This window comes from Trachypithecus francoisi, unplaced genomic scaffold (genome assembly GCF_009764315.1).
Source record: "Trachypithecus francoisi isolate TF-2019V2 unplaced genomic scaffold, Tfra_2.0 Lachesis_group4, whole genome shotgun sequence".
NCBI classification, from domain to species: domain Eukaryota; kingdom Metazoa; phylum Chordata; class Mammalia; order Primates; family Cercopithecidae; genus Trachypithecus; species Trachypithecus francoisi.
The window spans coordinates 115,845,589-115,870,925 of NW_022681469.1; the positions used below are offsets into that span (position 1 = coordinate 115,845,589).

The following is a 25,337-nucleotide window of genomic DNA, read 5'->3' on the forward strand; positions in this document are numbered from 1 at the left end:
TTAACCGTCTGGGAATGCACCCAGTAGGTCTCAGCCTCATTTTACTCATTCCTATTCAAGATGGAGTTGCTCTGGTTCACCTGCCTCTGACAGAGACAAGGTATTCCATTTTTCCAGGGCTAGTCTCTGTCTCAGGCGAGCTCTTTGCTCCTGGGTCTTGGGGGTGGAATTTCTCAGCATATCTGGCCTTCCTCGTGGCAGCCAAACTTTTCCTTATGTCTTTGGATGGGGGGATCTTTGGAAGGACAGGATTTCTCATCCCTACTCCCATGGTGGCTGACCTCCCTGTATCAGTGCAGGCTTCTGAGTGCAAGCAGCTGTCCTCCCCTCCACCCGGGCATTCAGCTTTGCCTCTAGTTCTTCTTCAGCAGGAGCTAGCTTGGAAATGAGGGCAGGAGGATGTGTAACCACCTGAGAGGTTCTTCTTGCTGGCTGCGTACAGAAACACCGTGGCACTGTAGTAGAGAAAGAGTTTAATAGACATAAGGCTGGCCATACCACATGGGAGATGGAGTTAGCACTCAAATCATCTTGTCCAAAGCTTGTATGTTAGGGGTGTCATGGGAAAACGACAGCTGGTGGTGTGGGGGCAAAAGAATTTGTGAAGACAGTTTTAAGTAAAGGAAGGCAGATTTATTAGACAAAGTAGGAAAATACGTTGCCGGAGAGATAACGGGCTACCAGCAGAAGAGAAACTGACTGCAAAAAAACAAAGGCTTGCTTGAGATTTTAGAGGGTAGTGTTTATGCTGTCTGTTGAAGAGGGCTTTATGTAGTACTGATAACATCAAGGTTGCAGTGCACTAACTTGCAGGTGTCTGGTGATACCTGGGTGCAGGAAAGATTTTGAGTTACTTGCGCAGGAAGGCTGTGCGTCCTGGACCATGAAGAAAGACAGACTTGTTGCTTATCTGTTTTCTCTTTTTGTTTTCCTTTGGTTCCGCCGGCCCAACTCCCTTTCCCTAATTAGGACTCCACAAGGGGATGAGGGTGGCCAGGTAATAGGTGCTTGCTGCTGATTGGTTGGGGCGGAGATGAAATGATAGGAGTCCAAGCTGTCCTCCTGCAGGCAGAATTGCTTCTGGGCAGGGACACAAGGGTGGGTTTGGTGGGTGATTCAGGAGGGTTCAGGTGGAGCCATGAATGTCTGACATGCAAAAATCCTGAAAAGACATCTCAAAAGGCCAATCTTAGGGCTCAAGCTCCTCTCCTCCTCCAAGCCTGATGGCCTCCCATTGGCTTTACAACAGGCTTGTGGGAGGAGAGGAGTTTCAGGCAAGGCCTATTACCATTTAAATGATAACCTAAAATGTCTTCCAAAGTTAGCTTGGCCCAGTAGCCCCCAAATAATCAAGGGAAAGGCAAGATGGTGGAGGCGGAGGGTATTAACTCTGCTTACTATTGTAATTTTTCTCAGTGATACAATTTTCGCAAAGGCAGTTTCAGGTAGACTACTGGTCATTGTCAACTGATACATTGACAAAAAGAGTTAAACTCTAAAATATTTAAAGAGATTTATGCTGAGCCAAATATGAGTGACCAAGGCCCATGACATAGCCCCTCAAAGTCCTAAGCACAGGTGCTCAAGGTGGTTGGTTTATAGCTTTTATACATTTTGTTTTAGGCAGAGTCTCGTTCTGTTGCCTAGGCTGGAGTGCAGTGGCACTCACTGCAACCTCTGTCTCCCAGGCTCAAGCAATTCTTGTGCCTCAGCCACCCACATAGCTGGGATTACCATGTATGTGTGCTACCATGTCTGGCTAATTTTTGTATTTTTATTAGAGATGAAGTTTCACCATGTTGACTAGGCTGGTCTCGAACTCTTGGCCTCAAGTGATCCTCCTGCTTTGGCCTCCCAAAGTGCTGGGATTACAGGCGTGAGCCACCACCCCTGGCGATTTTTTTTTTTTCCGAGAGGGAGTCTTGCTCTGTTGCCCAGGCTGGAGTGCAGTGGCACAATCTCAGCTCACTGCAACCTATGCCTCCTGGGCTCAAGTCATTCTCCTGTCTTAGTCTCCTGAGTAGCTGGGATTACAGGTGCTCGCCACCATGCCCGTTAAGTTTTGTATTTTTAGTAGAGACGAGGTTTCACCATGTTGGCCAGGTTGGTTTCAAACTCCTGACCTCAAGTGATCCACCCGCCTCGGCCTCCAAAAGTGCTGGAATTACAGGCGTGAACTCCTGCGGCCAATTTTATACGTTTTAGAGGGACGGAAGTTACAGGCAAACTTCAATCAATACACGTAAGGTGTACATTGGTTCAGTCAGGAAAGGTGGAACAATTTGGGGTGCAGGGCGGGGGACTTCCAGATCATAGGTGAATTCCAAGATTTTCTGACTGGAAATTGGTTGAAAGAGTAAAATTATGATCTAAAGACCTGGAATCAACAGAAAGGCATGTCCGATTTAAAGATAAGAGGTTATGACCTTTTACCTGGTTGCACTGCTGAGAGCAAGATGGGTCACCAGCAGCTGTACTAGAGCCACCAGTGAATATTCGGCCAGGGTTCTCATTCTTGCCATATCTGCCCAAACCGGCATGGTCTGATCGGGAAATATGTCCTCAATATGTGCCGCCAGTGTTTCTGTCAGTACAGGAAAGATATCGGTTTCATTAAGTTGCACTAATTGATCTTCCTTGAAAGGATTATCCAAGACATCTACCCAGTGAAAAACCATGATAGCGGCCGGGCGCGGTGGCTCACGCCTGAAATCCCAGCACTTTGGGAGGCCGAGGTGGGCAGATCACGAGGTCAGGAGATTGAGACTAATTTGGCCAACATGGTGAAACCTCATCTCTACTAAAAATACAAAAATTAGCTGGGCGTGGTGGCACATGCCTGTAATCCCAGCTACTCAGGAGGCTGAGGCAGGAGAATCGCTTGAACCCGGGAGGCAGAGGTTGCAGTGAGCCGAGATCACACCACTGCACTCCAGCCTGGCAACAGAGTAAGACTCCGTCTTAAAAGAAAAAAAAAAAAAAAAAAAAACCATGATAAAACCATGATAGCTCTTTGTACATAAAATAAACAGTTTTAAAAAAGATAAGGGGTTGTGGAGGCCACTTTTTTTTTTTTTCGGACAGAGTCTCACTCTGTTGCCCAGGCTAGAGTGCAGTGGCACAATCTTGGTTAACTTCAGAGAGAAGAAGGCTTCAGAGAGAATAGATGGTAAATGTTTCTCATCAGACTTAGAAAGGTGCCAGACTGTTGGTTAAATCTCTCCTGAATCAGGAGAAGACCTGGAAAGGGAAGGGCACTCTCTACAGAGTGTAGACTTTACCCGACAAGAGGCAGCTTTGCAGGGCTGTTCCAAAATATGTCAAAGAAAAATTTATTTTGGGCTAAAATACTTCTATTTCTTTCAGGACCTGCTCTGTCATGTGATGCTATACTTCAGTCAGGTTGGAATTTGGTATCTTATTGCTACAAAGAGTCTGTTTTGTCAGTCTTCAGATCTCTGTGTTGATGTGAAAGCTGGTCAGTTGTGCCTGAATTCCAAAAACAGGAGGGCAGAATGAGGCATGTCCAACTCTCCTTCCCATCATGGCCTGAACTAGTTTTGCAGGTTTACTTTGGAATGCCCTTGGCGAGAAGGGATCCGTTTAGTAGGTTGGGGGGCTTAGAATTTTATTTTTGGTTTACAGGTGCAAAGCTTATGATTTAGCAAGGGGTAGTTCCTGCCCCTCCCAAGGGAGCAGATTTTGCTTCAACCCTCCCTCACCATGTAATGAGGGGCTGGTTCCTATCCCTCCCCCAGAACTAGATGGTCTTACTTATGCCCTTACTTCTACCAGGAGTGAACCCTTCCCTGTCCCCTGGGGATGGGAAGGATTCCTGCCCCTTCCCCTGAGGCTTAAGTCCTTCTGCTTCTTGTGAGACAAGGTTCTAGGAGGTAGGAGGGCGTTCATGCCCGTGAACCACTGAGGGAGCCTCTTTCCTGTCTCTTGTACCTCCAGTCTTTCTCATAAACACCAAGAGGTGGAAAAGAGATTGCAAGTGAACTTGGGGTCTGCTAGATCCTGATGTACCCAGGGGGATTCTAAGTTGTCATGCTGGCCCACTTCTGGCCTCTAAGAATTCATTAAAATGTTGTTTTCCTGTCACCTGCTTTTTTGGTGGCCACTTCTTCCTCCTGTGCTCTGACAAAGGTGGAACTTTTCATGTGTCCTGGCTCTCCTGAGAGGCACAGTCACTCTTTGGACCTCAGTTCACCTGGTTTCCTTGAAGCCTAGATTTCTCATGGGCTCAAGAAATGCCAAAATTTATAGATTACCCAGCTTTTTCTTCTTTTTTTTTTTTTTGAGGTGGAGTCTCGCTCTGTCGCCGGGGCCGGAGTGCAGTGGCCGGATCGCAGCTCACTGCAAGCTCCGCCTCCTGGGTTTACGCCATTCTCCTGCCTCAGCCTCCAGAGTAGCTGGGACTACAGGCACCCGCCGCCTCTCCCGGCTAGTTTTTTTGTATTTTTTAGTAGAGACGGGGTTTCACCGTGTTAGCCAGGATGGTCTCGATCTCCTGACCTCGTGATCCACCCGTCTTGGCCTCCCAAAGTGCTGGGATTACAGGCTTGAGCCACCGTGCCCGGCCGCTTTTTCTTCTTTTTATGGTAGGAGTGATAGTCTCTTGTAGATTTATTTTATTTATTAATTTTATTGCACTTTTTGTAGAGATGGGGGCTTTGCTAGGTTGCCCAGGCTGGTCTTGAGCTCCTGGCCTCAACCGATCCTCCTGCCTTGGCTTCTCAAAATGCTGGGATTACAGGTGTGAGTCACCATGCCCAGCCTCTTGTGGCTTTTTTACTCTAAGTGAAAGCAGAAATCCAATAATTTTTATTTTTATTGCTATTGTTTGGAGACGAGTCTCACTCTGTCACCCAGGCTGGAGTGCAGTGGTATAATCCCGGCTCACTGAAAGCTCTGCTTCCCAGGTTCAAGCGATTCTTCTGCCTCAGCCTCCTGAGTAGCTGGGATTAACAGGCGCCCGCCACCACGCCTGGCTAATTTTGTATTTTTAGTAGAGATGGGGTTTCACCATGTTACCCAGGCTAGTTTCAAACTCCCGACCTCAGGATCTGCTCACTTCGGCCTCCCAAAGTGCTGGGATTACAGGCGTGAGCCACTGCGCCCAGCCAAAATCCAATAATTTTTAATAACTCAAAATATGATTTTGATGACCTAAGTTGTTTTTTTTTTTCCCCTTTGTCCCTCTTTGTAATTTGATGCTTTGGTATATCTCAGTTTTAGTTTTTGATTTGGCTCCAGGTAGTACAAGTTCTCATGGATTACATGTATGGTTTAGAATCCTGAAGTCAATGAGATGAGAGCAGACCTAACATCAAACACTTGAAGTAAAGAAATTTATGTGGAAGGAATATATAAAATGAGTTTACATTGGGTAGTTTGGATAAAGCATAACATTAGAGAAGGGTACATGCAGCTAGATGTGTCTTTACCTTTAAAAAAACTTGAATAGTGAGGCTGGGCGCAGTGGCTCATGCCTGCAATCTTAGCACTTTCGGAGGCCAAGACAGGCGGATCACTTGAGGTCAGGAGTTTGAGACCAGCCTGGCCAATATGGTGAAACTATTTTTAGTCTCTACTAAAAATACAAAAATTGGCCAGGCATGGTGGCTCATGTCTGTAATCGCAGCTACTCAGGAGGCTGAGGCAGGACAACTGCTTAAACCTGGGAGGTGGAGGTTGCAGTGAGCTGAGATGGCACCACTGCACTCCAGCCTGGGCAAAAGAATGAGACTCAGTCTCAAAAAACAAACAAAAGAACCCCAACAAACTTGAACAGCGAGAGGAGGATATTTTGATATGTTATTTCCATTTTCAGTAATAAATACGTGTGTGTATCCAGGAACTTGTTAAAATGTAGATTTGTTTATTAAAAAACTTATGGCCGGGCGCGGTGGCTCAAGCCTGTAATCCCAGCACTTTGGGAGCCTGAGACGGGCGGATCACGAGGTCAGGAGATCGAGACCATCCTGGCTAACACGGTGAAACCCCGTCTCTACTAAAAAAATACAAAAAAAAAAAACTAGCCGGGCAAGGTGGCGGGCACCTGTAGTCCCAGCTACTCGGGAGGCTGAGGCAGGAGAATGGAGTAAACCCGGGAGGCGGAGCTTGCAGTGAGCTGAGATCCGGCCACTGCACTCCAGCCTGGGTGACAGAGCGAGATTCTGTCTCAAAAAAAAAAAATAATAATAATAATAATAAAAATAAAAAACTTATTAGCATAAGGTCAGGAGATTGAGACCATCCCAGCTGACACAGTGAAACCCCGTCTCTACTAAAAAAGTACAAAGGAAAATTAGCTGGGTGTGGTGGCAGGCACCTGTAGTCCCAGCTACTTGGGAGGCTGAGGCAGGAGAATGGTGTGAACCCAGGAGGCGGAGGTTGCAGTGAGCCGAGATTGTGCCACTGCACTCCAACCTGGGCCACAGAGCAAGACTCTGTCTCAAAAAAAAAAAAAAAAAAAACTTATTAGGAGGTTTTAGTGGCAGATCAGATCAGACAGAGCTGAAGAGAGAATCTATAAACTGAGAGAACAGAAGAAACTCACCACATGCTTCATGAGCAGCTATGAGACAGAAAATATGGAAGAGTAGTTAAAAACACATGGAGAATAGAAAGGGAAGGGTTAACCTCTATTTAATTGCAGTTCCTGGAGAAAAGAGGTAATGGGGGAAGAGAAAATATGAAAAGAGATAATGGCTGGCAAGTTTCCCAGATTGAGAAGAGACCTTACCAGCTTTGAGAAGCCGAGGAATCCCAAGCATGGTAAATACAAAGAAATCTATGCCCAGAAACATCCTGGTGAAGCTTTAGAATATTAACGAAACAGGAAGTCTTGAAGCAACAAGAGAAAAAGTAATTAAAGGCCTGACAGATCAAGCTCAGTCTTCTGTGCAGCACCCTTGAAGCCAGAAGACAATGGAATCTTATTCATATGCTGAAAAAAAAAAAACCTGTCAACTTAGAATTCTATACCTAGTAAGAATACTTTCAAGAGGCCAGGCGCAGTGGCTCATGCCTGTAATTCCAGCACTTGGGGAGGCCGAGGCTGGTGAATCACGAGGTCAGAAGTTCGATGCCAGCCTGACCAACATGTGAAACCCCGTCTCTACTAAAAGTACAAAAATTAGCCAGGCATGGTGGTGCACGCCTGTAATCCCAGCTACTTGGGAGGCTGAGGCAGGAGAATCACTTGAATTTGCAGCCTCTACCTCCCAAATTCAAGTGTTTCTCCTGCCTCAGCCTCCCGAGTAGCTGGGATTACAGGCGTGTGCCACCAAGCCTGGTTAATTTTTTTGTATTTTTAGTAGAGATGGGGTTTCATTATGTTGGCGAGGCGGGTCTCGAACTCCTGACCTCGTGATCCACCCCCCCCCTCCCCGGGCCTCCCAAAGTGCTGGGATTACAGGTGTGAGCCACCACACCCAGCTCAATGACTGAACTTTTAGATTCATTTTAGCAGAGTTCAGACACCCCCATAATCCTAATCTTGTGACTTGTCATTAGTTTTACAAAGGCAGTTTGGTCCCAGAACAAAGAGGGGGTAGTTTTGGGAAGGGCTATTATCATCCTTGCTTTAAGGTTAAACCATAAACTAAATTCCTCCCCAAGTTAATCTAGCCTATGCCTGGGAATGAACAAGGACAGTTTAGAGGCTAGAAGCAAGATGAAGTCGGCTAGATTACTGCCATAATTTTCCTATGTCAGGTTTTACTCACTGTCATAACTTCTTTTTTTTTTTTTTTTTTTTTTTTAAGACAGAGTCCTACTCTGTTACCCAGGCTGGAGTACAGTGGGGGCAATCTCAGCTCACTGCAACCTTCACCTCCCAGATTCGAGTGATTCTCCTGCCTCAGCCTCCTGAGTAGTTGGGATTACAGGCGCCTGCCACCATGTCCAGCTAAGTTTTAGTAGAGACAGGTTTTGCCATGTTGGCCAGGCTGGTCTCGAGCACCTGATCTCAAACACTCCACCTACCTTGGCCTCCCAAAGTGCTGGGATTACAGGTGTGAGCCACTGCGCCCGGCCTCTGTCATAATTTTCACAAAGGCGGTTTCATTGGGATCACCAAACCACTCTCCTTGGCCAGGTTACCAGTTTCCCACCTGGGCACAGTGGGTTAGGGTCCTGGGGGTTGGTCCTCCCAACTCCAGTGTCTTCTGGTACCATCCTCCCTCCTTGCAGCAAATATAGTGTCTGCAGTCCAATTCTGGATTTACTGTGACCAGAGGCTCTTAGTTACCAGATTAACTGTCCCTTCCCCACTCCTTTCCCCCCCAACCATCTGCTTCTGTACCAGCTCCCCCTGCTAGGAGTCTTTCTTTTTTTTTTTTTTTTTTGAGACGGAGTCTCGCTCTGTCACCCAGGCTGGAGTGCAGTGGCCGGATCTCAGCTCACTGCAAGCTCCGCCTCCCGGTTTACTCCATTCTCCTGCCTCAGCCTCCCGAGTAGCTGGGACTACAGGCGTCCGCCATCTCGCCCGGCTAGTTTTTTGTATTTTTTAGTAGAGACGGGGTTTCACCGTGTTAGCCAGGATGGTCTCGATCTCCTGACCTCGTGATCCTCACGTCTCGGCCTCCCAAAGTGCTGGGATTACAGGCTTGAGCCACCGCGCCCGGCCCCTGCTAGGAGTCTTTCTACCTCTCCCCACCTAGGGAACTGGCCCTGCGGTGAGACCCGGCCTACACAAAGCCCCGCCGAACCCAGGAAGCCACACCTACTCAAGAAGCCCTGCCCACCCAAGAAGCTCCACCCACCAGCAAGCCACACCCATCCAAGAAACCCCACCCATCCAAGAAACCCCACCCATCCAGGAAGCCCTGCCCAGTCCATCAGATGGGCTAACTCCCCTATGAAAGCCACTGCTGAGGTGTTCACAGCCCTGCTGCTATTCGGCCCGGCCATCAGGAGCCAGTCCACAGAACCCCATTAACTTTGCTGTCAAAACAGAATTTCCTGGCTGGGTGGCTCTCTCCTGTAATCCCAGCACTTTGAGAGGCTGAGGCTGGTGTATCATTTGAGGTCAGGAGTACGAGACTAACCTGGCCAACATGGTGAAACCTTGGGAGTTCTAGACCAGCCTGACCAACATGGTGAAACCCCACCTCTACTAAAATTACAAAAATTAGCTCAGCATGGTGGCGTGGGCCTGTAATCCCAGCTACTCAGAAGGCTGAGGCAGGAGAATGGCTTGAACCTGGGAGACTGAGGTTGCAGTGAGCCAAGATGACGCCACTGCAGTCCAGCCTGGGTGACAGAGTGAGACTGTCTCACAAAAAGAAAAAAAACAAAGTAACAGGGTTTCTTTTTACAGACAATCTCCAAAGTCAATTTCATGATGATTAGATTCAAACAGGATGGCACCTAGGAATTGTCCAATCTTCAACATTATCTAGAAAGTTTCTCTCAAACGATGCTTTAGTTTAGAATACTGTACCCCTCTCTCTGTCTGCATTTTCACAATCTGAGTTTTTTTTGTTTGCTTGTTTATTTTATTTTATTTTACTATTCTATTTTTTGCACTAGAACTGCCAATGGAAACACATGCAGTCCTGCGACCTCATGCTGGTTTTTCAGTTTCTAGAAATTTCTCAGTTTCTAGAAATTAAATCAGCAAATTTGGAGTCCAAAGAAATAGGTTGCCAGGTGTGGTGGCTCACCCCTGTAATACCAGCACTTTGGGAGGCTGAGGCACGTGGATCACTTGAGGTCAGGAGTTTGAGACCAACCTGGCCAACATGGCAAAACACTGTCTCTACTAAGAACACAAAAATTTGCTGGACATGGTGGCACATGCCTGTATTGCCACCTACTCGGAAGGCTGAAGCGGGGAAATCACTTGAACCTAGGAGGCGGATGTTGCAGAGAGCCGAGGTCGCACCACTGCATGCCAGCCTGGGAGACACAGCAAAACTCCATCTCACAAAAAAAAGAAATAGCTTGTTTAAAACTTGACAATAATAGAATTTTACATGAGAAATATGGGGGTGTCTAGCATGTTTCCCTTGAGTCTAGGTTGTCAGCATTGGTGAAATGATCACTTTGGGTTGCTGATTGAGAAGCTATTTGTTTTCTCAGAATGGAGGAATATTCAGGAGGCCAGGTCTGTGATCTGTTAGGAACCAGGTTGCACAGCAAGAGGTGAATGGTGGGTGAGCGAGTGAAGCTTCATCTATATTTACAGCGGCTCCTCAACACTATTATTACTGCCTGAGCTCTGCCTCCTGTCAGATCAGCTGTGGCATTAGGTTCTCATAGGAGTACCAACTCTATTGTGAACTGTGCATGAGTGATCTAGGTTGTGTGCTCCTTATGAAAATCTAATGCCTGATGATCTGTCACTATCTCTCATCACCCACCTGTTGTGACCATCTAATTACAGGAAAACAAACTCAGGGCTCCCACTGATTCACATTATGGTGAGTTGTATAATTATTTCATTATATATTACAACATAATAATAGAAATAGGCTGGATGTGGTGGCTCACATCTGTAATCCCAGCACTTTGGGAGGTGGAGGTGGGCAGGTCACCTGAGGTCAGGAGTTCGAGACTACCCTGGCCAACATGGTGAAACACTGTCTCTACGGCCGGGCGCGGTGGCTCAAGCCTGTAATCCCAGCACTTTGGGAGGCTGAGACGGGCGGATCATGAGGTCAGGAGATCGAGACCATTCTGGCTAACACGGTGAAACCCCGTCTCTACTAAAAAATGCAAAAAAACTAGCCAGGCGCGGTGGCGGGCGCCTGTAGTCCCAGCTATTCGGGAGGCTGAGGCAGGAGAATGGCATAAACCTGGGAGGTGGGGCTTACAGTGAGCTGAGATTTGGCCACTGCACTCCAGCCTGGGTGACAGAGCGAGACTCTGTCTAAAAACAAAAAACAAAAAACAAAAAACACTGTCTCTACAAAAAATACAAAAATTAGCTGGGGGTGGTGGTGGGTGCCTACAATCGCAGTTACTTGGGAGGTTGAGGCAGGAGAATCGCTTGAACCGGGGAGATGGAGGTTGCAGTGAGCTGAGATTGTGCCACTGCACTCTCTAGCCTGGGTGACAGAGTGAGACTCCATCTCAAAAAATATTAATAATAATAGAAATAAAGTGCACAATGAATGTAATGTACTTGAACCATCCCAAAACCATCCCCCTTGACCCTCCTGGTCCGTGGAACAATTGTCTTCCATGAAACCGGTCCCTGGTGCCAAAAAAGTTGGGGACTGCTGGTCTGGACAGCCCGGGCTTCACAATTTTTAATTTGTTTGTAGACTGTTACTGTAACAGGCTGAGAGGTGCTTGTAAACTTCAGAAGTTGTTTACTAGAAAGCCAAAGAAGGTGTTATAATGTGTGTGACATGCTATAACCCAGCTCTGGCCATAGACCCTTTTCTGATGAAGACAATGTTCTATCTCTAGTGATCCAATATGGCAGATAGCAGCCATATGTGGCACTGTACTCTTAAAATATGGATAATGCAACTGAAGAACAAATTTCCTTCCTTCCTTCCTTCCTTCCTTCCTTCCTTCCTCCTTCCTTCCTTCCTTCCTTTTTCTCTCTTCCTCTCTTTCTCTCTCTCTCTCTTTCTTTCTTTCTTTCTTTCTTTCTTTCTTTCTTTAAGACAGGGTCTCACTCTGTCACCCAGGCTAAAGTGCAGTGGCACTATCTGGGCTCACTGCAACCTCCATCTCCCCGGTTCAAGTGATTCTCCTGCCTCAGCCTCCTGAGTAGCTGGGATTACAGGTGCCTGCCACCACACCAGGCTAATTTTTGTATTTTTTGTAGAGACAGGGTTTCTCCACGGTGGCCAGGCTGGTCTCGAATTCCCGACCTCCGCCTGCCTCAGCCTCCCAAAGTGCTGGGATTACAGGCGTGAGCCACTGCACCTGGCCAGTCAACTTTTATTAATATATTAGAAAAAGGGGATGCAAGTACAGGTTTGTTACAAAGGTATACGCTGTGATGCTGAGTTTTGGGGTATGAATGAATATGTCGCCCAGGTAGTGAGCATAGTATCCAATAGATCATTTTTCAGCCCTTGCCCTGCTCCCTGTCTTCTACCTCTAATAGTCCCTTGTCTATTGTTTTCATCTTTATGTCTATGTGCGCCCAATATTTAGCTCCTTCTTATAAATGAGAATATGTGCTATTTGGTTTTGTGTTTCTGTATTAGTTAGCTCAGAATAGTGGTTTGCAGCTGTATCCCGTTGCTTCAGTGGACATGATTTTGTTCTTTTTTATGGCTGTGTAGTATTCCAAGGTGTATATATACCATATTTTTCACCATAGATGGGCATCTAGGTTGATTCCATGTCTTTGCTATTGTGAATACTGCTGTGCCATGGATGCAGGTGTCCTTTTGGTGGAGCAATTTATTTTTTAGGGGGTAGTTACTCAGTAGTGGGGTTGCTGGGTTGGATGGTGCTTTGACTCTTAGTTCTTTGAGAAATATCAGAACTGCTCTTCGTAATGGCCGAACAATTTACATTCTGACCAACAGTGAATGAGTGTTTCCTTTTCTCCACAGCCTTGCTGCCATCTGTTTATTTTATTTTATTAAAAATATATAGAGAAAGTCTTGCTCTGCCACCCAGGCTGGAGTGCAGTGGCATGATGATGGCTTACTGCAGCCTCAGACTCCTGGGCTAAAGCAATCCTCCTTCCTCAGCTTCCTTGGTAACTGTGACTACAGGCACGCACCACACCCCAACACACACAGATAATAATAATAATAATAATTATTGTTATTATTGTAGAGATGAGGTCTCACTATGTTGCCTAGGCCAGTCTCCAACTTCTGGCCTCAAGTGATCCTCCAGCCTCTGCCTCCCAAAGTGCTGAGATTTCAGGCATGAGCCACTATACCTGGTCTTTGTTTTGACTTTTTTTTTTTTTTTTTAATGAGGCAGAGCCGCACTCTGTCGCCCAGGCTGGAGTGCAGTGGTGCCATCTCAGCTCACTGCAACCTCTGCTTCCCGGGTTCAAATGATTCTCCTACTTCAGCCTTCTAGGTAGCCAGGATTACAGGTGCGTGCCACCATGCCTGGCTAATTTTTTTGGTATTTTTAGTAGAGACAGGGGCCAGGCTGGTCTCAAACTCCTGACCTCAAATGATGTGCCAGCCTCAGCCTCCCAAAGTGCTGGGATTACGGGTGTGAGTCACTGTGCCCGACCTTTTTTGACTTTTTAACAAAAGCCCTGATAAATGTAGTTATACCCTGACTTTGCCTCATGATAGGCCCCTGTGCCCATAAACTTCCCATGGTCACTTTCCTAATACTTACTGTAAAATTGAGATTAATATTCTCACCATCTTGCAGAATTCCCACACTGACTTCCTGACCTGTAGAATAAGAAATGTTAGGACAAGACAAATGGATGGCTCTTGTCAAAATAGTAAACCAAAAGCAATTCTGCACTGCTGCGTTTAATCACAGTGATTTTCTTTTTTTAAGACAGGGTCTCACTATGTTGCCCAGGCTGGTCTCGAACTCCCGGGCTCAAGTGATCCTCCCATCTCCCAAAGTGTTAGGATTACAGGTGTGAGCCACCATGCCTGGCTGAAAGATTAGTCTTGACGTAACAAAGAATTGCCCTCCAAAACCTATTAATAACTGGCCGGGTGTGGTGGCACACACCTGTAATCCTAGCACTTTGGGAGGCTGAGGTGGGCGGATCACCAGGTGAACAGATTGAGACCATCCTGAACAACATGGTGAAACCCTGTCTCTACTAAAAATACCAAAATTAGCTGGGCATGGTGGTACGCACCTGTAATCCCAGCTACTCGGGAGGCTGAGGCATGAGAATCACTTGAACCTGGAAGGCAGAGGTTGCAGTGAGCCAAGATTGTGCCACTGCACTCCAGGCTTGTGACAGAGCGAGACTCCATCTCAAAACAAACAAACAAACAAATACCTATTAATGACCTTAGCTTTACAGATGTACTTAGTGCCATGGTCTGAATGTTCATGTCTCCCCCAAATCCATATATGTTGCCATCTTAACCCCTAAGGTGATGGTATCAGGAGGTGGGACCTTTGGGAGGTGTATTAGTCCGTTTTCACATTGTCATAAAGAAACAACTGACACTTTGGGAGTCTGAGGTGGGTGAATCACTTGAGGCCAGAAGTTCGAGACCAGCCTGGCAAACGTGTTGAAACCCCTCTCTTCTAAAAATACAAAAATTAGTTGGGGGTGGTGGCATGCACCTGTAATCCCAGCTTCTTGGGAGGCTGAGGCAGGAGAATCACTTGAACCTGGGAGGTGGAGGTTGCAGTAAGCCGAGATCGCGCCACTGCACTCCAGCCTGGGTGACAAAGCAAGGCTGTCTCAAAAAAGAAAAAAAAAAAAAAAAAGAAAGAAAGAAAGAACTGAGACTTGGTCATATATATGTTTAATTGTCTTAGGGTCATGCATAGCTGGGGAGGCCTCAGGGAGCTTTTACTCATGGCAGAAGGCAAAGCCTGAGCAAGTGTCTTCACATGGCTGGAGCAAGAGGAATAGAGAGAGCAGGGAGGTGCCACACACTTTTAAATAACCAGAGCTCATGAGAACTCTACCACAAGAATAGCACCAAGGGGATGGTATTAAACCATTTATGAAGGATTCACCTCCATGATCCAATCACCTCCCACCAGGCCCTACCTCCAGCATTGGGGATTACATTTTAACATGAGATCTGGGTGGGGACACAGATCCAAACCATATCAGGAAGTGATTAGGCCATGGTGGTGGAGCCCTCATGAATGGGATTAGTGCCCTTATGAAAGAGACTCAGAGGCCAGGTAAGGTCATACCATAATCCCAGCACTTTGGGAGGCTGAAGCAGGTGGATCACTTGAGGTCAGGAATTCAAGACCAGCCTGGCCAACATGGTGAAATACATCTCTACTAAAAGTACAAAAATTAGCAGGGCATGGTGGCACACGATTGTAGTCCCAGCTACTTGGGAGGCTGAGGCAAGAGAATTGTTGAACCTGGTAGGAAGAGGTCACAGTGAGCCCCAAGCCTGCCTGAGTGACAGAGTGAGACTCCATCTCAGAAAAAAAAAAAAAAAAAAAAAAAAAGGAGACCTAAAAAGGCCCTTGTCCTTCTACCATGTGAAGACACAGAAAGAAGGAACTGTCTATAAGCCAGAAAGCAAGATCTCACTAGACACCAAATCTGCTTTGATCTTGGACTTCCCAGCCTCTACAACTATGAGAATAAGTGTCTGTTGTTTATAAACTACCCAGTTTATAGTACTTTGTTACAGCAGCCTGAACAGACTAAGATACTTTGCTGATTTTTTTTTTCTTTTCTGTAGCTGTCCTTTAATAGGTTGAGGAAGTTCCTTCTATTTACTAATGTGCAGAGAGCTTTTATCAGTAACGGACGTCAGATTTTGTCAAACGCTTTTCCTGCATCTATGGAAATGATCATGTGGTTTCTCATCTTTAGTCTGTTGACATAAGAAATTACATCGATTCATTTTCAAATGTTTAACCAGCTTTGTATCCCTGGGATTAACCCCACTTGGTCATGATGTATTATTTTTATGTATTGCTGTGTTTTATTTCATAATATTTCCTTGAGGATTTTTGTGTCTATATTCGTTAGGGATATTGGTCTAGTTTTCTTGTAATGTCTTTGCCTGGGTTTGGTATCAGAATAATGCTGGGCTCATAAATAAAGCTGGGAAGCGTTCCTTCTATTTTCTGGAAGAGTTTGTGTATGGTTGGTATAATTTCTTCCTTAAATGTTTGCTAGAATTCAACAGAGAAGCAATTCAGTCATATTAGTGAGCTTAGATCTTTCTATAGGAAAGACTGTGGTATGATTTTTTTTTTTTTGTTATACTTTAAGTTCTAGGGTACATGTGCACAACATGAAGGTTTGTTACATAGGTATACATGTGCCATGTTGGTTTGCTGTACCCATCAACTCGTCATTTACATTAGGTATTTCTCCTAATGCCATCCCTCCCCCAGCCCGCCACCCCTCAACAGGGCCTGGTGTGTGATGTTCCCTGCCCTGTGTCCAAGTGTTCTCATTGTTCAATTCCCATCTATGAGTGGGAACATGTGGTGTTTGGTTTTCTGTCCTTGTGATAGTTTGCTAAGAATGATGGTTTCCAGCTTCGTCCATGTCCCTGCAAAGGACATGAACTCATCCTTTTTTATGGCTGTATAGTATTCCATGGTGTATATGTGCCACATTTTCTTTCTTTTTTTTTTTTTTTGAGACGGAGTCTTGCTCTGTCGCCCAGGCTGGAGTGCAGTGGCTGGATCTCAGCTCACTGCAAGCTCCGCCTCCCAGGTTCACGCCATTCTCCTGCCTCAGCCTCCCGAGTAGCTGGGACTACAGGTGCCGCCACCTCGCCTGGCTAATTGTTTGTATTTTTAGTAGAGACGGGGTTTCACCGTGTTAGCCAGGATGGTCTCGATCTCCTGACCTCGTGATCCACCCGTCTCGGCCTCCCAAAGTGCTGGGATTACAGGCTTGAGCCACCACGCCCGGCCATGTGCAGCATTTTCTTAATCCAGTCTATCATTGATGGACATTTGGGTTGGTTCCAAGTCTTTGCTATTGTGAATAGTGCTGCAATAAACATACGTGTGCATGTGTCTTTATAGCAGCATGACTTATAATCCTTTGGGTATATATCCAGACTGTGGTATGATTAATAGAGATTCTGTGGCCCAGACTGGAGTGCAAGTAGTGTGATCATATCTCATTGCAGCCTTGACCTCCTGGGCTCAAGTGATCCTGTAGCCTTAGCCTCCCAGGTAGTTGGGATTACAGGTGTGCACCACCATGCCCAGCTAATTTTTGCATTTTTTGTAGAGACTGGGGTTTCGCCATGTTGCCCAGGTTGGTCTCGAACTCCTAGGCTCAAGAGATTCACCCGCCTCAGTGTCATAATGTGCTGGGATTACAGGTGTGAGTCACTGTGCCCAGGGGAGAGTCTTACATAGAGGATGTTTTAGTGATTTGCTTTTAATAATCCAATCAACAATGTTTTATTTTAAGCTCATTAAACTAAATTCCCTGTAGTATAAAATACAAAAATTGTACAGGACCTGGTAATATCTTTTAAAATATGGCATTGACTCATATCATGAAAGTAGAACTAGGCTGGTCGCGGTGGCTCAAGCCTGTAATCCCAGCACTTTGGGAGGCTGAGGTGGGCGGATCACAAGGTCAGGAGATCGAGAGCATCCTGGCTAACACAGTGAAACCCCGTCTGTACTAAAATACAAAAAAATTAGCTGGGCGTGGTGGTGGGCACCTGTAGTCCCAGCTATTCGGGACTCGGGAGGCTGAGGCAGGAGAATGGCGTGAACCCGGGAGGTGGAGCTTGCAGTGAGCCGAGATTGCGCTACTGCACTCTAGCCTGGGTGACAGAGCAAGACTCCGTCTCAAAAAAAAAAAAAAAAAAAGAAAAAGAAAAACTAAATTGTAAAAGCAATATCCAAGAATGAAAAATGTTATACAAATGCTACCTATAACAGTTATTTGGTGATCCAGCATTGTGTATTACAAACCAGGCTTTCTAGACATATAGTAAATATTTTGTCTTCAGTTTTACTTTTTTTGGTTTTTAGACATACTCTCGCTCTGTCACCCAAGCTGGAGTGCAGTGTTGCTCTGTCGCCCAGGCTACTAAAAATGCTAATTCTTTGCATTTTAAATAAAGACAGAGTTTCACCATGTTTGCCAGGATGGTCTCGATCTCCTGACCTTGTGATCCGCCCGCCTCGGCTTCCCAAAGTGCTGGGATTACAGGCGTGAGCCATGGCACCCAGCCAATTTTACTTTTAAATAAAATGTACACCTCAATAAATTCACTAAGATCAATCATGCTATAGATATCTGGACTTGCAATTCAAGAATAATATCATTGAAATAAAAGTTCTAAGCACACAGTTTATTTTTATTTATTTATTTATTTTTGAGATGGAATCTCTCAGTATCGCCCAGGCTGGAGTGCAGTGGCACGATCTTGGCTCACTGCAAGCTCCGCCTCCCAGGTTCACACCATTCTCCTGCCTCAGCCTCCTAAGTAGCTGGGACTACAGGCGCCCACCACCACGCCTGGCTAATTTTTTTTGTATTTTAGTAGAGACGGGGTTTCACTGTGTTAGCCAGGATGGTCTCGATCTCCTGACCTTGTGATCCACCCTTCTCGGCCTCCCAAAGTGCTGGAATTACAGGCGTGAGCCACTGCACCCAGCCAAAGCACACACTTTAAGATCACCAATGGTGGAAAACCAGTTTTAACAAAAATATATTTATTTATTATTTTATTTATTTATTTATTTTTTGAGACAGAGTCTCCCTCCGTTGCCCAGGCTGAAGTACAGTGGTGCAATCTCAGCTCACTGTAACCTCTGCCTCCTGGGTTCAAGCAATTCTCCTGCCTCAGCCTCCCAAGTAGCTAGGATTCCAGGTGCGTGCCACTACACCTGGCTAATTTTTTTTTTTTTTTTTTAGTAGAGACCGCATTTTGCCATGTTGGCCAGGCTGGTCTCAAACTCCTGACCTCAAGTGATCTACTCACTCTGCCTCCTAAAGTGCTGGGATTACAGGTGTGAGCCACTGTACCTAGCCTAAAAATAATATATTTATTATTATTTTATTTTTTAAAACATAGAGACAGCTGGGCGCAGTGGCTCACTCCTGTAATCCCAGCACTTTGGGAGGCCGAGGCAGATGGGTCACCTTAGGTCAGGAGTTCAAGACCAGCCTGGCCAACATGGTGAAACCCTGTCTCTACTAAAAATCCAAAAATTAGCTGGGCGTTGTGGTGGGCACCTATAATCTCAGCTACTGGGGAGGTTGAGGCAGGAGAATCGATTGAACCTGGGAGGCGGAGGCTGCAGTGAGCTGAGATTATACCACTGCACTCCTGCCTGGGAGACAGAGTAAGACTCTATCTCAAAAAAATAAAAATAAAAAAAATAAAAATAAACCAAGAGTAGCAGTTTACGGTCTCTGCTACTCAGCAAATCCATCTTTTGGCTTCATTGTTTTGTCCCAAAGCTTCAATCAGGCTCTTGGTGACTGTTTACTGTCTGGTGTAAGGAGCAGGGCAGTGGCACCCTTGGTATTTATAGGAGGGCGATAGTTGCCTCCAGATCTGCTGAATGGGGCAGGCTAGTATTCACAGAACTTTCAGATGCACCAGACTCTAGGAAGAAGACAAGAGGAGACAGAAGAAATTAAATTAATCAGAGAAAGGAAAGACCCCATTTCCCTGATTTGATATGAGTTTGCTGAACCTCTAGAAAAGTCCTCAAGCTGACTTGAACTTCCGTTTACGCAATCCTGGGAAAACAATGACTGTATAAGAAATGTTTGCACAAGCTTTGAGTTTTTTTTTTAAACCTCATAAATCCATAAATGTTGACATTTGTAACTCTTAATGTAAGCATTCTAAGAGGGTAAGTTCCATACTTAAATTTATGAGGTTATTTTTCCTCCTTAGAATCAGAAGCGATAGCGTATTATAAACAGAAACTGGCAGGCTCTTGCTCTCTGCCTCTCTTGCTTCTCTTCTCAAGCTGGGGTGTTTGCATTCAATCATAAAGGGTGTGATAAATTCTTAGAAACTGCATTAAAGCAGTGGCCATAAATGAAACTGCCAGTAAGAACGTGAAAAATAGAACTGGCTGCTTTCTGAAATGTCCCTGTGTGATCTTAGGTTTCTGGGGATTTTGTGCAAGTGTGAATTAAGCACTTGATTTTATCTTAGGAATCATGATGTTTGCATGAAACAAGCAAGGAAGGACAGAAAAAGAAGGAAAGAAAGAAACTGATTGAAGAAAAATACACCTGGAACAAACTTCACATGAAAACAAGAGATTTTTTCTTTTTTTTTGGGATGGAGTCTCACTCTGTGTCTCAGGCTGGAGTGCAGTGGCACGATCTGGGCTCACTGCAATTTCTGCCTCCAGGGTTCAAGCGATTCTCCTGCCTTAGCCTCCCAAGTAACTGGGATTACAGGCGTGCACCCCCATCCCTGGCTAATTCTTGTATTTTTAGTAGAGACGGGGGTTTTACCATATTGACCAGGTTGGTCTCAAACTCCTGACTTAAGTGATCCACCCACCTCGGCCTCCCAAAGTCCTGGGATTACAGGTGTGAGCCACCATGCCTGGCTGAAAACAGAAGTTTGAAAAAAATTATTGAAAAACATTTTGCCTATGATTCCAATACCATAAACATACTATAGGACTCCAAAAACCAACAAAATTATACTGTGATCCTGAAAGTATCTTAAGAGGCATTAAATATATAATGTCCACGAAGATCAGGTTGAACAGTGTGTTTTTTAAATATACATTTGTAAATGCTTTTTGTATATTACAGATATTAACTTCTTGTCTGTCATTCAGATTGCAAACAATTCTGCCACTACTTTGTATTGTTTTGGTAACTCTCCCCAACAAAATGTTACTTTTTAATGTAGTAAGATGTGTGTAATTTTATTTTTGCAGTTTTGGCTTTCTTGTTTTGATTAAAATAGTCTCTTCAGCTCCCAAATTATACATATAGTCTCCTAAATTTTCCTTTGGAATTTTTAGGTGGTTTATTTATTTATTAATTTCTCAAATTTTTTGAGACAGAGTTTCACTCTGTCGCCCACCTGGGCTGGAATACAGTGGGGAGATCTCTTTGTGTGGCACACAAGGCCCCACCAGGGGTCTGATCTTGCTTGATGGGATCTTGATTTGCATAAACCATACCCCTGCTGGGATCCCACCTGTGGTAGATTGTGTTATTGTTGAAAATATTTGCTTTCCCTCCCTTGGGTGGATCATACCTCCCTGTCTTGCTGATATCACACTTGATGTCTGACTGGCAGTGCCTCTCTCTGGTAGTATTTTATATCCAGGGTGACCTTGTGACTTGCTTTGACCAACAAAATGTGAGTGGAAGGGATGCACATCATCTCTGGAAAGAAGCTTCAATAGCCAGCTGGTGGTTTTGCCATCTGTCACCTTCCACCACCATGAGACTGGCAATGTCCCAGATGGGGGTGGTTTGGCCAGCCCAGGTCCCAGAGTGAAGATGGCATGGATGAGAGCACAGACATTGAAATGGGCAAGCGGCATGAGCAAGAAATAAACCTTTGCTGTTGTAAGCCATGTAGTATTTAGGACTGTTTGTTACTGCAGCATAACCTGACACTTTCTGACTGCTATACCAACCTCACTGGTTTTGAGAGATTTTACCCGTGTTTTTTTTGAGATGGAGTTTTGCTCTTGTTGTTCAGGTTGGAGCGCAATGGCATGATCTCGGTCACTGCAACTTCTACCTCCTGGGTTCAAGCAATTCTCCTGCCTCAGCCTCCTTTACAGGTGCCCGCCACAACGCCCGGCTAATTTTTGTATTTTAGTAGAGATGGGATTCACCATATTGGTCAGCCTGGTCTCGAACTTCTGACCTCAGGTGATCTACCCACCTTGGCCTCCCAATGTGCTGGGATTAGAGGCGTGAGCCACTTCGCCCAGCTGAGAAACTTTACTCTTAAAGCCAAGTGTCAGCTTGTCATCTACCCATCAAGCAAGCTGATCCCCCCTACCCTAGCCACCATGACTTCAGAGACAACTCTTGTGGGTCCCTGGACTCCCATCAGCTGATATTATCAGGGACAACTGTAGCTGCAATTCAGATAATCACACAGTGGCCAACATTCCCAACCTCCTCCCGCCTCACTTACTCTTCCTGGGAGAAAGATTGATCTATTCCCCAGCCCTAGTTTCCTTTTTTTTTTGAGACAGTCTCACTCTGTTGCCCAGGCTGGAGTGCAGTGGAACGATCTCAGCTCACTGTAGCCTCCACCTCCCGGGTTCAAGCGATTCTTGCGCTCCAGCCTCTCTAGTAGCTGGGACTACACGTGTACGTTACCCTGTTCAGCTAATTTTTGTATTTTTAGCAAAGACGGGGTTTCTCTATGTTGGCCAGGCTGGTCTCACACTCCTGACCTCAGGTGATCTGCCCAGTTAGGCCTCCCAAAGTACTGGAATTACAGGCGTAAGCTACCATGCCCAGCCCCTAGCCCTAGTTTCAACACATCCCTCCCTAATCCTTGATATTTGGGGGCTGGTCTCAGCCTGTACGTTTCTGGATTCACATCTTCCCCCAGGTACCTTGACAAAAGTGATCTTGGAGGGAGACCAGTGCCCCCCACTGACTTCCCGTGCATTCCATTTCAGTGTTACTAGGAAGGGGCCCGATGGCGAGTGTCACTGACGATTGGGCCAACACCGTCATCGTCAGCATAGTCTTCCCACAGCTCTGCTCCTTCCTTCTCCCCAGCAATCCTCTCTCCTGTCTTGAGCTCTGGCTAGAAACTTATTAATTTCTGGAGTCAGCTCCCAGTCTCAGTTGTGTGTGGGCAGCCTACAGTCAGCAGCATCTGACATTACAGCCACGTCTCCCAACCCCAGTAGAACACTCTTTTCTCTTCCATCTTCTCCAGCTTCCCCATGAAGGCTGGACCCCATTGTGGGCATAGGGCATTCTCGAACCGCAGACGGAACACTCCGGCAGTCTTAGCTCGTCCATTGCTTCCCTGAGTGGGGCGGGGCCCCTTCCCAGGCTCTGCAGGGAAAGTGGCCACTGTCCCCACTCAGAGTACAAAGATGTCACCTTTCCCTCTCCCTTCTGGGCAGGCGTTCAAATGACTGTGCTCCCAGCTAGGAGATAATAAGTATGCATCATGGGAGAGGTATCAGTAATGAGCACCATTAATTTCAGGAGTGGGCCAGCTGCAGTGGCTCACACCTGTAATCACAGCACTTTGGGAGGCCAAGGTGGGAGGATCACTGGAGGTCAGGAGTTTGAGAACAGCCTGGCCAAAAAGGTGAAACCCCATCTTTACTAAAAATACACAAAAAAATTAGCCAGGTGTGGTGGCACATGCCTGTAACCCCAGCTACTCGGGAGGTTGAGGCAAGAGAATCTCTTGAACCCAGAGACAGAGGTTGCAGTGAGCCGGGATGCCTCCATTGCTCTTCAGCCTGGATGACAGAGCGAGACTCCATCTCAAAAAAAACAAAAAACAAAAAACAAAAAAAATTTCAGGAGTGGAAGAGGTCACTTCCTGATTGCACATGACTTCCTGGAGATGAGGAGGTGTAGAACTCTAAAGGACAGGTGGGATTTTCACAGGTGAGAGAAAGAGGAAGAGCAGAAGGGCACTGCAGGTGTAGGAATGGCTCAGGCAAGGGCCTGGAGTGGGGCAGAGGCTGAGATCGGGAGTCTGGTGACTGGAGCAGAAGGGGGTGTGAGTAGTAGAGAGGTAGTGGACAGAAGGGGTGGTGGACAGAAGCGGGTAGATCTGGGCTCCATCTCCCCAGGAGCCTGGTAATCTTTACTTACAACAGTGATCCATTCTCCATTTATGTCTGTGTCTCCAGAACAGCGATGGAATTTTATGGTGCTTGATCCTTAGAAAAAATTAAAAAATAAAAAAGGACTGGAAACCCCCGAAACCTCCGGCTTGGTTTGCAGCGTCTTGGCTGGCTGTGGTGCTTGACCACGTGGCTTCAGCCTTTCCACAGAGACTGCTCTGACAAACAACAACAAAACTTTTTGCAAATGAGTATCTTCATGCTGGGCAAATTGATCAAATGTATTAAGAAATTGAAGTGGAAGACCCCAAGAGTAGCCCTGCTCCCTGTTGGCCCCTCCCCTGAGTTACCACCAATAGTGTCATTGTTGGGCTCTGAGCTCCACCTCATTTGGACTCTTTAGCTTTTCATTTCTTTTTTTTTTTTGCTCAGCTGGCACATTTATTGGCGTTAAGCACAAGACCCTTCCCAGCACCAGGAAGCCATGCCCAAAGGGTGTCCCTCTGCCCCATTTCTGCAAAAACTCTCAGGCCTTAGCAGTAGCCGAGCTGCCCCCAGGGCTGTGAGCTGCTGAATCTTCTGACTCATCATTTCCATGACAGCCTGTTTCATGGCGTGCTTCTCCTGAAGAGCTGGTTGGATTTTCTCCATCTGCTTGGTTAGAAAATCTATCTTCCTTTTGAAGAAGTCCTTGGCATCCTCAGCTGTCTTCTCTACATAGTACCCAGTTCCCACATGGATAAGCATATGTTCCACATCATGCAGCTTCCCAGGGACATACATAGAACTTGTCAGTGGGACATGTAATTCTTTCCCCTCATTGCTCTTGTTCAGCACGTTCAGACAGTCCTTGGCTTCCACATACTTGGTCTGTACCACTTTGAGATGGGCAATGGACGTGGAGAAGAACTCCAGTTCCTGGTCCAGCTGGTTCTTGAGCATTTCTAGTTGCGGCAGATGCAGCTCCGTGATGTTAATAGACTGCGCCATGTTGGGAAGGAGGATTAACGAAGAGATGCTTTTCATTTCTTTGCTCACTTCCTCAACTTGACCACATACCCTGAGGTCAGGGCTATATAATGTGTCCCCTGGATTTTGGTGCAGCCAGCTGCACAACCGATGCGCAGGCAGTGTCCCTTGGTGGGTGTCCACAGTGCCTCCTATTTAGGGTCCCTTCAGTGACTCTCAATAAGGATGAGGTTCCTCAGGAGACATGAGAGGCACAACCCCTCACGAAGCTCTCCTAGCAGGCCTGGCCTCAGTGAGTTCACTGGCTGCCTTTGCAATCCTGTCCCTTGGGCCTGCTGGGAAGAGGAAGAGCTGCAGTTTCTCTCTGCAAAGCATCTTCCCTTAGGGATGGGCAGACCTATTTAGATCTATTTTTCTTATCCTTTTTTCTTTTTGTAGAGATATGTCTCGCTATATTGCCCAGGGTGGTCTTGAACTCCTAGCCTCAAGGGATCCTCCCGCCTTGACCTCCCAAAGTGTTGGGATTACAGGTGTGAGCTACTGTGCCTGGTCTGAACTAATTTTGTTTTATTTTATAATTTTTTTTATAGGCCAGAGTGCAGTGGTGTGATCTTGGCTTACTACAACCCCCACTCCCTGGGTTCAAGCAATTCTCCTGCCTCAGCCTCCTGAGTAGCTGGGATTACAGGCATACACTACCATCCCTGGTTAGTCTTTGTATTTTTAGTAGAGACGGGGTTTCGCCATGTCGGTCCGGCTTGTCTCAAACTCCTGACCTCAAGTGATCCACCCACCTTGGCCTCCCAAAGTGCTGGGATGACAGATGTGAGCCACTGTGTCTGTCTGGCCTTGATCTAATTTTATATATATATATATATTTTTTTCTGGAGACAGAGTTTCACTTTGCCACCCAGGCTGGAGTGCAGTGGCTCTATCATGACTCATTGGACCTTCGACCTCCTGAGCTCAGGTGATCCTCCCACCTTGGCCTACCAAGTAGCTGAGACCAC

General features: G+C 46.2%; 1 protein-coding gene and 1 pseudogene across 1 annotated transcript; one reads left to right on the plus strand and one right to left on the minus strand.

Moving 5' to 3' along the window:
• The first annotated feature begins 2,456 nt into the window (after positions 1-2,456).
• On the plus strand, positions 2,457-2,627 carry LOC117072215 (annotated as a pseudogene).
• A 21,145-nt stretch (positions 2,628-23,772) lies between these two features.
• On the minus strand, positions 23,773-24,818 carry LOC117072868 (prefoldin subunit 5-like). The gene has a single exon (XM_033193319.1). The coding sequence runs from the start codon at positions 24,382-24,384 to the stop codon at positions 23,809-23,811; it is 576 nt and encodes a 191-aa protein (XP_033049210.1). The 5' UTR covers positions 24,385-24,818; the 3' UTR covers positions 23,773-23,808.
• Positions 24,819-25,337: the final 519 nt, after the last annotated feature.